Genomic DNA, 15,968 nt, shown 5'->3' on the forward strand with positions numbered 1-15,968 from the left:
TTTCTGTATGTTAAGAGTAGACTGGAAAACTCCTGTGTTGCCCTGGCCTGCAATACAACAACCTGCAGTCAGTGCCTGAGACCTGAAGGGCAGGCGATACAATGGATATTTTCACTTTAACAAGGTAATCTTTGCAAGGAACTTCTTGGCTGTGTTTTAGGATTTCTGAAACACAACAGAGTGCGCTGAGTCACGGTAATCTGGTGGGGACAGAAGTCCAGCAGGAGTTACAATGCAGAACAGAAGCTCTCCGCGTGTCCCACATTTGACTACTCACTCAGTAAACAACAAGCTTTTCCTAGCTGTGAGTAACGTTAAAAAAAATGTGCTAATGCTTATTAATCATCTCTTACTTCATCATTATTCATGCTGATTTGCACAATAATGAGTTAGTTGTGTACTGTATTTCAATAACTTGTACAAATGTACTCGTGCTCAATGTGAAATCCTGCACACAGATTAAGGGAGGGATCTCCATGGACTTGAGCTGAATCAGGAATCAAATATCTGCTCCTGCCAAAGGACAGCTTTCCAAAGCTTTTTGCTGGCAGTTCATTCATGCAAAGCACAGAGCTTTTTGCACTTCAGTGCTGAAACTTCTGTAGCCAGAGTTTAGATGAAACTTTTTTAATGGCATCCTTACCATGCTGTTAACGTGTTCCTTGCTTTTGCACTCTTCAGATACTCGTCTACTCTAGTTATTTCACACTGTATTTATTTATTCATTACTTATTCTCATGTCTAGTGCTCCAACTGTTTTAATTACCTTAGCGTTTTGTTTTGTTTTCCCAATGCTCTGATAAAATTTGATCTTCCTATTTCACTTATTAAAAGCGCCAACAGTAGAACACATCAATTGGTGCAGAACTGTCATATCAGAACGGCATCTCCAGTGTTACTGCACTGTAAGTGCTGAAGTGGAGAAGGTATGAACAGCAGAAATATTCTGATTGACTCAGCTATGGAAAATGGAGGGATAGTGCATTTGTTCAAAACATGAAGAACTGAGGAAAAACTGTCCTGTGCTATCTTTCCGTGCACTGGTTTCAGCAGCTATGCATCACCTGTTTCACTGCTGCATAAATTATACAGCAATTTAGGCAGCATATGCCAGCTGATGAAGTAATAATCAGGATGGCATTACATCAACCCCTAAAAACAGCTTCACATCCTTCTTATTTAAAAAAAAAAAAAAAAAAAAAAAAAAAAAAAAAAGTATCAGGGAAAGTCTTTGTACTTATTTTAGTGTAAGATGCACTTTAGTTTTATGGACCAGGTCTTAACAGCATTGATCATAGCTTATATGAGAAGTCAGTCGAAAAAAAGTACTATTTGACATTGCACAAACTTCTTTTTGTTGGGAACTTTATACTATGTCTCTCTCTTCTTCATCCCTCCTCTTCTCTGCACTCGCCCTTCTTCATTTTAGGCAGCTCTGCAGGAGGAGCCACAGAAGGTTCCAGTTGTGCATCAGGCTTCATATGTGGCAGCATTTCAGGATGCTGGGATCAGTACAACTACTGATGGCAGATCTATCTCTAAAGGTACTGTACTGAAGGGAGTAACAAGTTCTTAAGGCAATGCAAAACGGTAAGCGTTGCAGAAATGCTGTCACAGCCTGATTAAGCACCCGGTGGGAAGGCAGGGCCAACCCAGGGAAGCTCAGGTGTATGCAATGCAATGCAATGCAGTGCACCTGAGTGACAGGAAGGGCTCCACCCCTCCCAGACCTCATTTAAGGGTTGGCAGTGGAAGTAAGGGTATCTTGCTGTCTATCTCAGGTCTTCTGTGGGTAAGCAGATTCTTTCTTTTGTTTCTGTGTCTTAAGGTGCCACGTTTGGGCATATCCTCAGTTACTGCAGCTTAGGACTTTGCTGCTACGGTGCCATTACTGTGCTTTCAGTTGTGTTACAGCGTTAAGCGTAAGGCGATGTGAACTCCCTTGGTAGAACTGGGATTTGGAATTGCAATCTTGATCCTTTTCTTTTGCTCTGTCTGGTTTTATGGTTTAAATAGTCACTTCAGTTTATGAAGAATGCTAGAAATAGTGTGTGTGTGTGTGTGTGTGTGTATATGGCAAATATGTATATGTATGTATACTACTTCTGGCATTGGAACTTTATATATATATATAATTATTATAATATATATATTTATGTATATTTATAATTATGTATATTGATTATATATTTATATTATTATGTATATTATATAATATATATAATAATTTAATAATATAATTATATATATGTAATAATAAAAATTATATATATATTTTTTTTTTCAGTTAGGTTCTCCTATATCAGATAGGACCATTTCAGTTTCCCAAAATGCAGTCCTTAGAAGCACTATGACTTGCCACAACTTTGTATTTCAGCAATCTTTTTTTTTGTTTTACAAAGCTTTTTTGCACAAAGTTTTTTACTTTTTTTTTACAAAGGGTTTTTTACAAACTCTTTGCTGTCGTGGGTTTAATAGTCAAAAACAAAATTCCAGTAACATTGTACGTGCAATAAGACAAATCTTATTTCTTGTATTGCAACGAAACATGCATTGCCATCTGATGTTTCCAGTAGTTCCTGTCACAACTTGTCTTCACAGAATGATTTCATAAAATACCCAACAGCTCGTTAGATGAAATCTGCTTTTTTTTTTTTTTGGCTGAATCCAGCTGTATCATCTGCTAGAGCCCTTAAACCTTAGCAGAGGTCTGAAAGCCACACCTGGCTCTGATGCTTCTGGAGCTGAGAGACATGGTTTGGGAGTTCTAGCTGAACCCACTGATATTCAGTTGAACATGACACGCTTGTCTTTTTCAATCAGTGCATTTCAGGCATTTTTTTTTTCCCCCTTACGTATATCAGATATTTACACAGACTGCTTGTAAATTCAAGAGATGATGAACTCCCTATGTGTACCTGTTACCGAGCCAGGCCTGCTGCTTGCCCAAAGTCAGCAAGGGCTATTTTGGTGTAAGGATGGTGTGGCATTGCAAGTGACCACTGTACTGGATCAAGCAGTCCAGGAATCTAAATATAAATAATATGGAAGTGCTAAGTGCATGTTGCAACATCTGTGTATATGTTTAACAGCAAGAGGTTTTTCCTTGCATTTGTTCCCTCTGGAAGGACAAAGAAGCACAAAGGAAAACTAATGGTTAAGAATGCAAACCTTTGCCAACCAGACAAACTCTAGCAGAGAACACCTTTTAAGCTATGGTAAGGCTAATGTGTGGTGGAATATGCTCCTTAGGAACTTTGTTAGCTCAAAGCTATGCGGAAATCTCATAGTAATTCTTGTGGCAACACTATTATAATACAGTGCCTGCCACAATCCTAGATCTGTAAGGCAGCGTAGCAAAGGTAATTCTTAATGCATTAAGTTCATAGGTTGTGAACATGGCACTAAGTGCTCAAAGTCTCCTTGGAAATGAGTGTTTGCTGGTAATGTTTTCTGGTATAGAAAAATCTCAGCAGGTGTTAGGTTTCATTCTACCAGGAAGATGTTTGAGCACACCTTCCTGCATGGAAATGCAGGGAACACAAATAATTCTCCTGGGTTGTGGATCAGCATAGAAGCTGTATTCTATTTTCAGAGCTCTATTGGAATGCTTCCAAGACCACCATGACAAAACTACTTCAGTATGGGTGGTAAACATGTCTCTACTGTTACTGCAAACTTTTCTGCACTGTTTGCTATGCATTCTTTAGCTACTGTTTCTTGAGTGGAAGGATTCTTTCTGCACTACCACCTCATCCTTGGACCCCTCACTGGATATACAAGTGGGAAAAGGCAAACAAATCATGTATTCTGTTAAGCAGGGACCATTCATAGAGTGGAACCTGCCGGTCATCAAAGTAAGAAATAATCTGATTGTTACATGAGAGCTGAACCACAGTACAATTCTTTAGTAGTTTGAGCCCTGTCACTTTATCAAGCTGCTTCCAGTTACAAGGAAGGAAATGCTTGCACCTGCCATGGGTGAGATGGTCACTACTGGAAAGATGAGGGGCTGAGGTTAGTATCCTTAGATGAAGAACTCATTAACTATTTAAAAATAATCAACTGAGCATAAACTGCTTAAGGCTGCTTATGTTCTTATATAAGAAGACCATATATGACATGGCAGTATCTCTCTCTCCGCCGTCTGCTTACAATACATTGAAAGTATATAGAGATAATCCCAAAGTTCGGGTACTTTTACCTAAATGGCACTTGGGAGTCCACAAAGAGGGGTTCTGTTTTTAACATTCTCTGATCAGTGCCTTTTTTCAATGTTGAGATGTATACAACCTCAGTCAAACTGATAAATTAAAAACTACGTGTACTTTTTGTCTTCCGAAGTTAAAAGAGAGCCAGCAGCACTGACAGTAGTAATTTGAAGTGTTGTATTAGCAGGATAGGTATCTGCATATCAAGCCTAAAACTTGCAATTACATCAAACTGAACATTAACAGGCTATGCAGCTGCTGTTTTCCATCTAGTTATAGTTCTTCCCTAATGCAGCCTTTAATAACATAGCGTGGAGCGCTGTAGTTGCTAGCACTGACTTGATTATTAAGTCTTTCATAAGCATGCACGTTATGCACAGATTAGTGTTCAGCATGCTGAAGCTTTTAAGGCATTTTAAACTGCAAAAAATGAAACTTCAGGGTGCCTTTTTTCCCTGAATAGTACCTGTTGATGCCTTACCAACTATGCAAAAATTAAGGTGCAGTCAAGAGAAGAGCTCACCTTCTCAAAAGTTTACATTCACGAGCAACACTTAAAACTTATGCTCAGATAACAGCTCTGGAGTAAGCAGAATTCCTACACATTCAACAGTAATGTTGTAAATTCATCTCCTCCTTGTCAGTGAAGTCTCATATCAAAAATCACAATTTACACTGGAATTTTTTTACTTAACGCTAATTCCTGTTAAAACCTTTTTTGATACTTTTTTACTTCAATAGTATGAGCGGTGTTTTTCTGTCAAATTCACTTCCTTGTTGTGTAGAAAGTAAAGTCAATTCACCGTAAGAGTTCCATAAAGTTCCTTTATTGAGTAAATCAAGTGTGTACACTTTGAAGAATAGACAATTTCCATTAGCATACTCAATATGTTTATAATATCTAGGATTCTGTCTTGCCATAACTTTAAAAACTGGCTGCTGTAAGCATAAGCCATTAATCTTACAGGATGATCAGCAGTTAAGGGTCTCTGTAGCCCACAGCAGAGCACATCTGGATGAAGTCCTCCAGAACAGTGGTGGTACTGCACTGTCATGACATGAAAAAGTTACCATCTACTTCTCAACATACAACTCCATAGCAGATATGCAGTCATTCACTTTGAAGACGTTCCTGTAGGACTGTAAGTATTCCATGACACAGCATGATTTATTGGGAGAGCCTATCCTGCTTGCAGGAGCCTACCAGCGTTCAGGTGAGTCGCAGTTGATCCTTGGAAACTTCACAAAGCTAAAGGAAGGTGTGTTATAGCTGCCTGTTTGCAAGTACATAGCATTAGTACTTAACTGAATGTTCAGAAGTATGCAACACCTCCATCCTAATTGTAGGGAATTTGATCTTAGTCTTGGAATTTGTTTTCAGTATTTTCTTTGTAAGTTATCACAACACTGATGTCAACAAAATGACACGTGTGCCTTGAAATGCAGCATTTCACAATACTGAATTCCAGTTAATAGTACTATGCTCAAGTCTGCACAGATTGGCTGAGACACCAGTTTCATTAAACCTCAATGTGTTTAGAAACAGCTTCATTTCTCTTCACATACCAAAGCTGCAGAGATGGAGCCAAAATGGTGTTATAATAAAGCCCTAAGAAAGGCAGCAGGTTGTACAGTTACCTCCTTGTGAGCAAAATCCCTGCCCTAGAACTATGCAACCTACTACCTCTTCCTAGGAGCCCAATGCTTCCTTTTTGCAGTTCTTGCTTAGCAGCTGCTCTGTGAAATCAGCTTAGCTTACCAGCTGCTTTTGGTCTTCTGCATTTTTAGGCCAGGGCATGTACTACAAGTTTACAGTTAGCACTGTTTAACAAGTGGTTAACTAGTAACACTCCTGGCTTAAATACTCATTAATGGCTCCATTTTCACACTTAGTATGCTGAACTTTCAGTCCCAAAAAGTGTTTTCGTGTTTGGTTGTTTTTTTTCTTTTTTCTTCCTTGTTATAGGAAGATGTTAGCTGGTCACTCTAAGGCAGAAGCAGCTAGATGGGGTACACCTAAGGCTTATGGGGGAAAGAACACAATCTCTAAATGCCTTATAAAAACAGTAACCTCTTCAGACAGAAGTTACAATTTTGGATCTTGGGCACTCAAACTTCATAGCTTTACATTCTCCTAACCAGTTGAAGGGATGAATCCAGGCTGCCCAGAAAGGCTGTGGATGCAGGGGGGTTGGAGATTCATGATCCTTGAGGTTCCTTCCAACCCTGGCTATTCTGTGAATTTTGGCCATTCAACACTTTAATCTTTGTATTACATTGTTTAAATCTCACTTGCTAGAAAAGCTAGAGAAAAATAAGCAGATATATTAATGAAGTATAACTGTAAATTTTCCAGCTTCTACTGAACAGCCACAGAATGTTAATGTATTACAGAAATTAAAACAGTTTATGTCCCAGTGTATGAGCTTGAGCCAAGACTTCTTTTAGATTCAAAACCAAATTGTTTTAGAATGATTTCCAGTCTATGGTGTATTCAGTTCTATATCTACTAAGAGATGCATTGTTGATGTCCAGACAGTGCTGCGCCACTCACCTTGGAAGAAAAGTCATATTAGTCAAATACCATTTGGGGTTTGCACCACTCAAACTGACTGTTAATTAGTGACAGAATTTACAGGATTAATTTGATTCTTTACAACCCTAAACTTCGACAAATCTGCTTTTAGTCAATGTGGAAATGCATGACAGCAAAGGACCGCAGTTTGTTTTACTCCTCAGGGAAGGCAATAGATTGTATAGTTATCTCCTGAACAGGGTAAAATAACTACCCTACAACTATACAATCTACTACCTCACTCTGATAGAGAAGCATGTACTTAAGCTCTTTGCTGAAGTAGCTAACCACAGTCTCATTCCAGAGTATTAATATTTGATGCTTCAGTTAGCAGTGTTAACACAACTTATTAGAACATCAACCATTTGTATTTGATTACCCCACCTTAAAGGAATCAATCTGTTCTTACATTTTATCCTTAGAGAAGATAAATTAATGTAGAGAATGAGGAAAATCTAGAAGTAATTACCTGTAGACGTTGCAGAAATATTTGTCTCCTACAATAAACACTCCAAGTGCAGAAGAAATTGAACAGTCTCCATTGTTGATTTTCTGCTGCTTTAGGAAAGACAGTAGATTGTATAGTTATCTCCCAGTTGTGGGTATGACCCTAAAACTATACAACCTACTACCTCATCCCACAGCGCAGGCATCTTCAGAGGTGATGTCCAAAGAATGGTGCTTTAATAAAGACAACTTAAGTGAACTGCAGACATTTACAGTGTACAATACTGGTCACCGGGGGGGAGGGAATTCCTCTCTCTCTCCAGTTGGGCAATAATGTTGCTGTAAAGGTAAGATTGCTTCATTTCAAAAGTTTACCAACTGTTTGGGCCTTAATGTACTTAATCTTTAGACAGCTAGCAAGCTGCAGCAGTCATAGAAACTGTAGTCATTACACTTGTCTGTTACAGGAAAAATACTATTAGTATTCCACAGATGTAATCTCTCATCTGAAATATAAGAAAATGTCTGAGAAACATCATATGCAGATCTCCATTCCTTCAGAAGTTAAAGTAACAAAATCTAGGACCATAACCATGCAGGTGATGTCCATGGATCAGTCTAAGACTCTAATACTTATAATTCTTAAGAAATCACTATTTTTATTCTACTTATTCACAATTTTAAAAATATTATTTTTAATAAACTTATTAAGGTCTTATAACATGACATTAATTGTTGAACTGCCTTACCAAAAGGCCACTTAAAATATACATTGCCTTTAGATCAGAAACAATTGGGCTCCTCTGACTGCTCCTGATAGAGCTTTAAAGCCAATTTCTACATTACCAGAGCTCAACATGACCTCAAGCTAAAAAGTCTTACAATATTGAAATCAAAATACTTGCCAGACTGATGTGACTTACAGTCCCCTTCTTAGCAAGGACATCTTGAGAACAGAGCTGAAGAGGAAAACTGATCATTTGATCAATGTAATTTCTAAGATAGCTGAAAGTGCTTACTGAAATGCACAGATTTTCAAACATTAAATACGTGTCGTACTCGTACTTCATCCCAATTCTGAGCTGAGGTTTTCAGACCAGTCATCAAACAAAGCCTTGATAGAACAAGAGCTCCTAATGCATGTTAATGTCCTTGCCAAAAAACACAACGCGTGATCCAATGCATTAATATACAAAGGGATGACGTTATTCCTTAAGCAGAGGAAAAAAAAAAAAGTACTTTCCAGCCCCCTCAGAGCTTTACTCCAGAATCCTTTGTACAAATATTGATGACAAATTTTGGTGAATCACACTTAAAAGTCTTGCTTGTAACCACTTACAAATCGGAACGCGGGCTTTAGCATGCGCAGATGGACACAAGCAGTTGGTCCTAATGTCCAAAACAGCAATAAATTACAACAGTAGCACTGTGACAAAGGGAAATGACAATGGAGCACAGGCACATATTGCATCCTTTGAATGAGCTCGGTTAGACATCCTCCTGTCGAGCAAATACTTGGAAAGGACGCTGACAGTCCTTTCACAGTTTCTTATTCCTACATGCAAACCTTCCCCAGCTGAGCAGAATTCATGCAAGGAGCCTGTTCCTACATAGAAGAGGTGCTGCTGAGACCTCTGTCCAGTCAGCCTTGCTACAGAGGGTGCTGGTTTGCTGTTTTCAATCTGTCATTTAGTGAATCCATGATGTCCAAGACATTTCAATTCAGGTGGATCTTTAAGATGAAGCTGCTGCTTCTCTCAGCGCTGAAAATGTTTTAAGCGCTTCGAAGAAACTAGACAGATGTTACTGTACAAAAAAAGGTATTTAAAGCATATAAAATCTGTAGGATACTTGTCAGTTTCCTTTTTTAAAATGAACCCAGGATACTAAAATTACTGTACAGATTGTAGCATTTCACCACCTATAGATGGAGTTAAAGCGTAAACAGCTTTTATTATTATTATTGCTATTGACAGTAGGACTTCTCAATTAAGTTCTGCTATAAGAAATTCTGAACTATTTTCTAATGCTGCTGTGAGACTTTCCTGTTAGGTATGTGCAGCTCCTGAAGCATTTGTCTGCTTTGAGCTTCCAGAAACAAGATCCTTTCATCATTACAGGTCTGGAAAGCCTATCTATTACTTAAGGTCAAAAATGTCCTTGAAAAAATATTTTGAATGACGTCCAATTGTTATCTTGTGGTTATATGCAACGGTCTGGCTTGAGATCGATGGTGAAGTGCACACAGGGCACTAGGAAAACCTCATTCTGCAACAAATACACCTTATGAAAGATCATCATGTATCCTGCCTTTTAGCTACAGGAGAAAAGCAGTTTTATTGATGGTACGTTACTCTGGTAGGTACTTACTGTCTTTTTTACTATTCTGTTTAATAATAGAAAGGTACAGAATTAAAATAATCAAAAATTCTAGTCCAAACTGTCTCTTGAAGGTGTTGTGTGACATTCATGCAGTCTAACCCAGCAGTGTTGTGCTTCACACCACTTCTACAGTTAATGGTTATTTCTGTCAGCTCCTAAAACCCGTCTCACCTAAGCTGCATTGTCTTTTCAAGGAGTGAGATCTGCCAGGCTGCCCTGATGTTACACATTACATATTCCTGGCACAGGTGGGCAGAGAAGCTTGATGTACTGCATGCCTGATAAATTATACTCCTGGCACAGCCTCTACTGATTTGGTATCTTCTCAGCTTTGTGTGAATCTGCTATGGATACATCCTTGCGCTGAAGTCACCATGCTGATGATATCATACCTGAGTACAGCAAACCTGTGCTGCCACCAGCACGCTCACTACTTTAGCAGTAAACATTCATGATTTTTGTATTTTAAGAAATACATGTTTGTTAACTTTACCAACTCCTGTGTTCAAATTAGTGTTTTTCCAGTCACCACGTGTTTGTATTTAAAAATATGCAAAGCAGTAGAAGTGAAGAAAACGGCACTGTAATTGTGCAGCAATTATGGAACATCAAATGGAGCTGACCAAGTTCACTACCAAAATTTCCTCCAATGATCTGCAGCCCAGGGCTGAGGGCCCAGCCTGTGCACAGTGCACAGCTTTAACCGCGTGGTAAAGCTCTAGCATTCGCATTACAAGCACTAACGCCAACGTCTGGTGCTTTTGCCCTGTAATTGCAGTAGCATCACCTGCACTGGAGCTGTACTTTGACTCCCACTGACACTTTTGGTGAGGGAATTCCTGCCACCTTCTCCAGCTGCACGTGAAGTTCCCACACATCGAACTTCCACAGTGAGTATGTGCAGACTTGCAAACTTGCTTTTCTTTGGACTGGGGGGGTGTTGGGGATTGGAGGCACAATAGTGTGATTAGGGCAAACTTAATTATCCTCCACATTGCTTCCCCTCAGCTGCCCTTTACTGCTGTCACACACTACATCCACATCTCATGGCTCCTTCCAAAAGAGCCTAAGATCACATAATTACTGAAACAAAAGCTATCTTTAGTGTGAGTTAAAAACCCATCTCTATTCAGTTTTGGATTGTACTTTTTTCTTAATACTGTGCTTGTCTTGATGGAGCCTTACTCCTACTTAGCATCCTAGAGAAGTGACCAAGTAGAATCTAAAGAGGCACTAGCTTTCTGAAGAATGCTTCACTTGAATTTCCTGAACTACCTGTATATATTTGAAACCTCTGGAACAGTTATAAGCTGTATAAGAAAAAAAGCCACTGGAATTTACATGTTCTCAGTAACACACAGTACAACAGCAGCATTCTTAATCAGTCTGTAACCTGTGAACAGAAGGAAAAACAGCTCAAGCTATAGTTATAGTTTGTATCCCTTACAGCGTGGAAGGGATAAAATATGACTTCTTATAATGAAAGTTCCATTTCATTTCAGTGTGACCCTAAAAGATGAATGCTTTATCCTCCCACTTGATTTTGTCAATTTTGCAGCACAGAATAACCTGAAGCTGAAAGGATGTTTGTAGAGGCAACACTTCTTATCCTAACTGTGCTTTACTGACATCTGTTGTTATATGGATAAACAGATGCATCAATTTGAGGTATATAATGCTGTAGTACGTCCTTCTACAAAAAGACCATTTGTAAACAGCTTGTTACCAAAGACTATTTCACTCTAATGTTTAAATTCAACTTTTAAAAACTCAGTGGATAAAATAAAGTACAGCAGAAAAGATGAAGCTTTAAGTTTAAAACAAATAAACAAAACTCATGTATGACAGTTAGGACTTTCTTTTCTTTGCGCCAAGCAAATTCACCTACGGTGAAAATAGGCCCCATCCAAGAAAGCAAACATGCTTTAATGAGAATGCAAGATGTAGTGATGAAGGCCAGAAGCCTTTCTAAGAGTCATCTGCTTATGGCCAACACCTTAAAATTCAGTATTATTAGTATTTATTTCGTATGTATTTTATTTTTAGTATTTATTTGGACACGGTAGTCAACTTAGCAGCAATACACTGGAGTTAAGTGTAAATGTGCAGCCACACAAAGGACTGATATGCTTTAACTCCAAATATGAGCAGCACCAAAATCCATGCAGCTGGGCAGGGCTAAGTGTCCACTAGATTAATACCTTGGAGAGTCATCAATAATGTCCGTATCTCGTGTCTCCACCAGAAATGCCAAACTTTGTCAAAAAATCTACATCCCACTGACAATTAATTGCTTTAATATAAAGCATCCTGGTTTTGAGTAATTACAACATGAAATATTACTGGTTTATTTCATTTGCAATTATTATGTTTGATTTTCATGTATTTTTCTGGCCATGTCGTTACAGAAGGAATATAAATATCCAGAAACACAGCTTGAAAGAAATTAGGAGTCACTACTGCCCACTCACGCATGGAATGAAGCACATCTCCTGCAGAAAAGTAAAGTATGTGATCATGATTAATAATTTTGAACGTGAACAAAGAATGACAGGAATGCAAATTCTAGCAACATCCTCTGCAGGTACTCAGTTTTTACGTTAGCATTAAACTATCTGCATCTAAGTGAGCATTAGTTCTTTAATTCTCAAAGCAAACTACACAAATGAATGCCACATATTCTACTGTAAGTTTAACCCTTTCCACGCTAGTCAAAACTAAGCCCTACTGATGCACTTCAGTTACTTATTGTTTAGAAATTGCCTCTTGTTATATCCATAAACCCAATGCTCTACTCCAATTAGATTCCTGGCATTGTTTTTTAAAATGGCTTGGTGTTTGATAGAAACAAAAAAAAAGACTGTGCCGAGTGTTAAAATCAGTGTGTAACTCTTAAAGAGCAGAAGCCAAGGTTTATTATTTACTACTGCACAACTACAAAAGAGCAAAGCACCTGCATAATTTCAGTTGACAACGCAGAATGGGAAAAAAAAGGTCTGTTGAGGCTTCTAAGCTTTTACAAATAGTCTGTGAGTACGTATGGCTGTGCACGCACACGAAGACTCACGGGTCTGTGTAAAGATGTTGGGAGTGTACTGAAAATGCAATAAGAAACTGGTGTGTAACGTGCAATTTGAACTCATCTTTTGCAGATGTGAATGCAAGATCCTGTGACATGACAGAAAAATCAGGTTTTCATATTTCCCATTCAGCATACACTAAGTATGCAGCATACAGTGGGGTACAGCCCTGGCAAGAGCCTCAGCAACATGAGGTAATGCAGTGCAGTAAGGGAAACAACTACACTGTGATGTCTTATTTTCACAAATCCTTTTGAATACATTTGTCAGTCAGTACACTGGCAGTAGAAACATGGATATGAGCATACTGCAGTTTAGCTACGGCTCCAAATGCCATATGGTTCTCAATAGAAACCATCACTTCAGTTGTTTGATCCTGCTTCAAACAGGAATGTGCGTTTTATTACCAATAAATGCATGTGTATTTATTCACTAGATCTGTCTCTTAGGGCCTGCTACACTGGGAAGCAGGCAAAGCTTTTGTTCCAACAACCCCAGTCAGTTTATCAGAATGCAGTTAACTAAGGGAAAAGTGGAAGAAATATAGGATTGTTTTTTAAAGACGAAAACTTACTGATACTTTATTGGCAACATTACCAAAACATTTATTAATGGTTGTTTTTCTCCATGGAATAGCAATTAAGAAAGCCCTTTTACCTGTTAACAGCATGTTACAGGCAGCTTGTTTTATATTAACATGCAATCTTTATGCAACTAATAATTACAATTCAGCAAACATTCAAGTTAGTACGCATAAGAACATTTCCGATAATGCTGTGTTATGTTATTGACAACATAATTTGACATCTTTTGCCTCTTCTAGATCACGGGAGCCTTTTATCTGCAAATGAAAGGATGCTTCCACTGCCAACAGAGCAAAATACAGAAGGTGTTTATCAAAAGGAAAGTGAAAATAAGGATATGCTTGGTAGCAGTAATGGAATGATGCATCTGTTTCCTTCTGACAAGTCTCTGGTCTTATGTAAAGTAACTTTCTAATACAACTATATGCATCGATTTTGCATTTCAAGATATTTGATTTATAAAAAATATCATCCCTAATACTGCTAATTAATAAGGTCATTTTCATGAAGATAGCTACTATGGGGCAAAAAAGAAAAAAAAAAAAAGTTATTAAGTCTCCTCTTAAAAGCTGATTACTGAATAAAGACTGCAGGGTTTGGAGCAGCAGCTGCAATGAGTCCAGGGAGCTGCAGCTGTCCTACAGTGGTGCCTCGTGGGCACGAGGCCCTGGGAGCTGCTCATCTCCAAGGAGTGGACTTGCTCATCTACTTGAGAGAGCGGCAGGGACGCCCTATTCATTAAACATTGCTGACTAACAAAATGTTACTGATTCTGAAAGGACAAACCCATTTTCCCAAGTCCGGATATGCGTTGGCTTTGACCCCACATTGCTAGACGCCATTCTGCAGGGTCACTCATGTTTTGCACTCATGTTCTGCAGGGTCAATCTATGTTTTAAGCGAGGCAGTTTCCCCTGCTGCTGCTTTTGTTAGCCAGGAAGCGTCTCGCACTAACAGCGTGTTTAAAGAGAAGCACAAAAGATGTGCAGAAGGCAGATCTATCAACGAGGTTTAACAAACCTCCCGCGCCGGGCTGAGTCCCCACTCCCACCCCAGAAATAAGGCCCGGGGAGCCGTGCAGGGTGCCGCGTTTCTCCCCGCCCCGCGTGCGGTTAGGCTACAACAGCCTGCTACCAGCGCGGAGCCGGCCGCCGCTCCGCCCCGACCCGACCGAAGGGTTCCGCTGCCATGTGGCCGCCGTACGGCGTCCCTTCCCTCAGCTTGAGGCACGCTGCCCGCGGCGCACTGCGGCCCTCAGCCGCCTCCCCTTGGCGCGCCGGGCCCCGACCGCCCGCTCCCCGCACGGCCCGGGCCCCCCCGAGGCCAAGGTCTCCGCGGCCCACACACTTGCTAGCGGAAGTGACGTACCCGGCGCTGACGGCATCCGTAGCCTATCCCCGCCGGGCGGCGCGGCCGGGCCGCCAATCAGGAGCGCCCGGGGGCGGCACTTCCGGGCCTTCAAGTTAGTCTGAGGAGAGAGGGGGGGGAGGGAAAAGGGGGAATAAAAACGCCTCCATTACAGTAAATAAACCGCCCGCGGCCCGACGATACGAGGGCCCCGCGCGGCGGCTGCGACCGCACAGCGCTTCCTGCCGCGCCCCTCCCGTAACCCGCACCCCTGGGCAGCACCCGCTCTCGGGGCCGCGCGCCGAGCAGAGGGGTCGGGCCGGGCCCACAACGGGACGAGGTGCAGTTCCCTCCTTCTCTTCCTCCTCCCGCCACGCCCGAGCCCGGGCGGCCCGCAGCTCACCGCGCGGAGCCGGGGCCGCGCCCGTTACCTGCCGCAGGGTGACCCGCAGCCGCGCCGAGACCCGGATGGAATCGCGGCCGCTCCTGCCGCCGCTCGCCGCGCGGCACCACGGGAAAGCGCGACGCGCCCCGCGCCGTCCGCCCCATTGGCCGAAGGATGACGGGCACCGCCCACGGACGAATCCGGGTAGGAGGGGCTATTCGTCCATCCTCTCCTCTTTCGCGCTCTCATTAGGCTTGGGGCCGCGCGGCACCGCCTCCACCTGGAATGGTCTTTTTTCATTGGGTGGCGGGAAAAAGAGACCCGCCTCCCTCCGCCATTTATTGGAGGCGGCAGGGGGGCACTCCTAAAATGGCGCCCCCCGGCGGCGCGGTAGGGGCTTGCGGTGCGGGTGGGACCGCGCCGTGTCCTGTCTCAGAGCCCCGCGGATGCCTCGACCTCACCCAACGAGTCTCTTTCCATGTGCCCAGGGCTGGCCGAGGCCTTCTCGGCAGCGCACGTGCTGCTGCTGGCAGGGGTGGGGCCGGGCCCGGTGTCGGCTGCGTGCTGAGCTCCGGGAGGGCAGTCAGTGGCTGGAGCGCTTCTTACTGTTGCCCCGCTGCTTACAGGCACTGCATCCCAGCTGCATCCAGCCGTGGCTGCTTGTTTTATCATTCGTGGTTCGGTCGGTTGGCACAAGATACTTAAGTTGAGAACTGACACCAGTGGTTTTGAAGAAGTCTGGAGCTTTGGGATAAGCCGATGTGAATCAGGGTTGTCTCAGCTTTTCAAGCAGTGCACACCGGGCCAACCCAGCTGTCACCTCTGTAACTGTGTTGTTCCAAACATCTTTGCTGCTGTGTTCCTGATGAGTTTCTGCATGATTTGGGGGTATGCAGCACCTGTAGGGCGCAGCAACTTCCAGAGGAGGTGGTCCTGCAGCTTGTGTGTCTTCAATGC

The 15,968-nt window shown here is 41.7% G+C and overlaps 1 protein-coding gene across 1 annotated transcript; it reads right to left on the reverse strand.

Moving 5' to 3' along the window:
* Positions 1 to 9,321: 9,321 nt before the first annotated feature.
* On the reverse strand, positions 9,322 to 15,683 carry LOC125698920 (uncharacterized). The gene is made up of 4 exons (XM_048957845.1): positions 15,468 to 15,683; positions 15,058 to 15,225; positions 14,648 to 14,747; positions 9,322 to 12,107 (listed from the first exon to the last, which is right to left on the reverse strand). Exons 1-4 carry the CDS (start codon positions 15,681 to 15,683, stop codon positions 11,968 to 11,970), a joined length of 624 nt encoding a protein of 207 aa, XP_048813802.1. The 3' UTR covers positions 9,322 to 11,967.
* Between the last annotated feature and the right edge of the window lie 285 nt (positions 15,684 to 15,968).

The sequence above is a fragment of the Lagopus muta genome, chromosome 11 (genome assembly GCF_023343835.1).
Source record: "Lagopus muta isolate bLagMut1 chromosome 11, bLagMut1 primary, whole genome shotgun sequence".
In the NCBI taxonomy this organism is placed as follows: Eukaryota; Metazoa; Chordata; class Aves; order Galliformes; family Phasianidae; genus Lagopus; species Lagopus muta.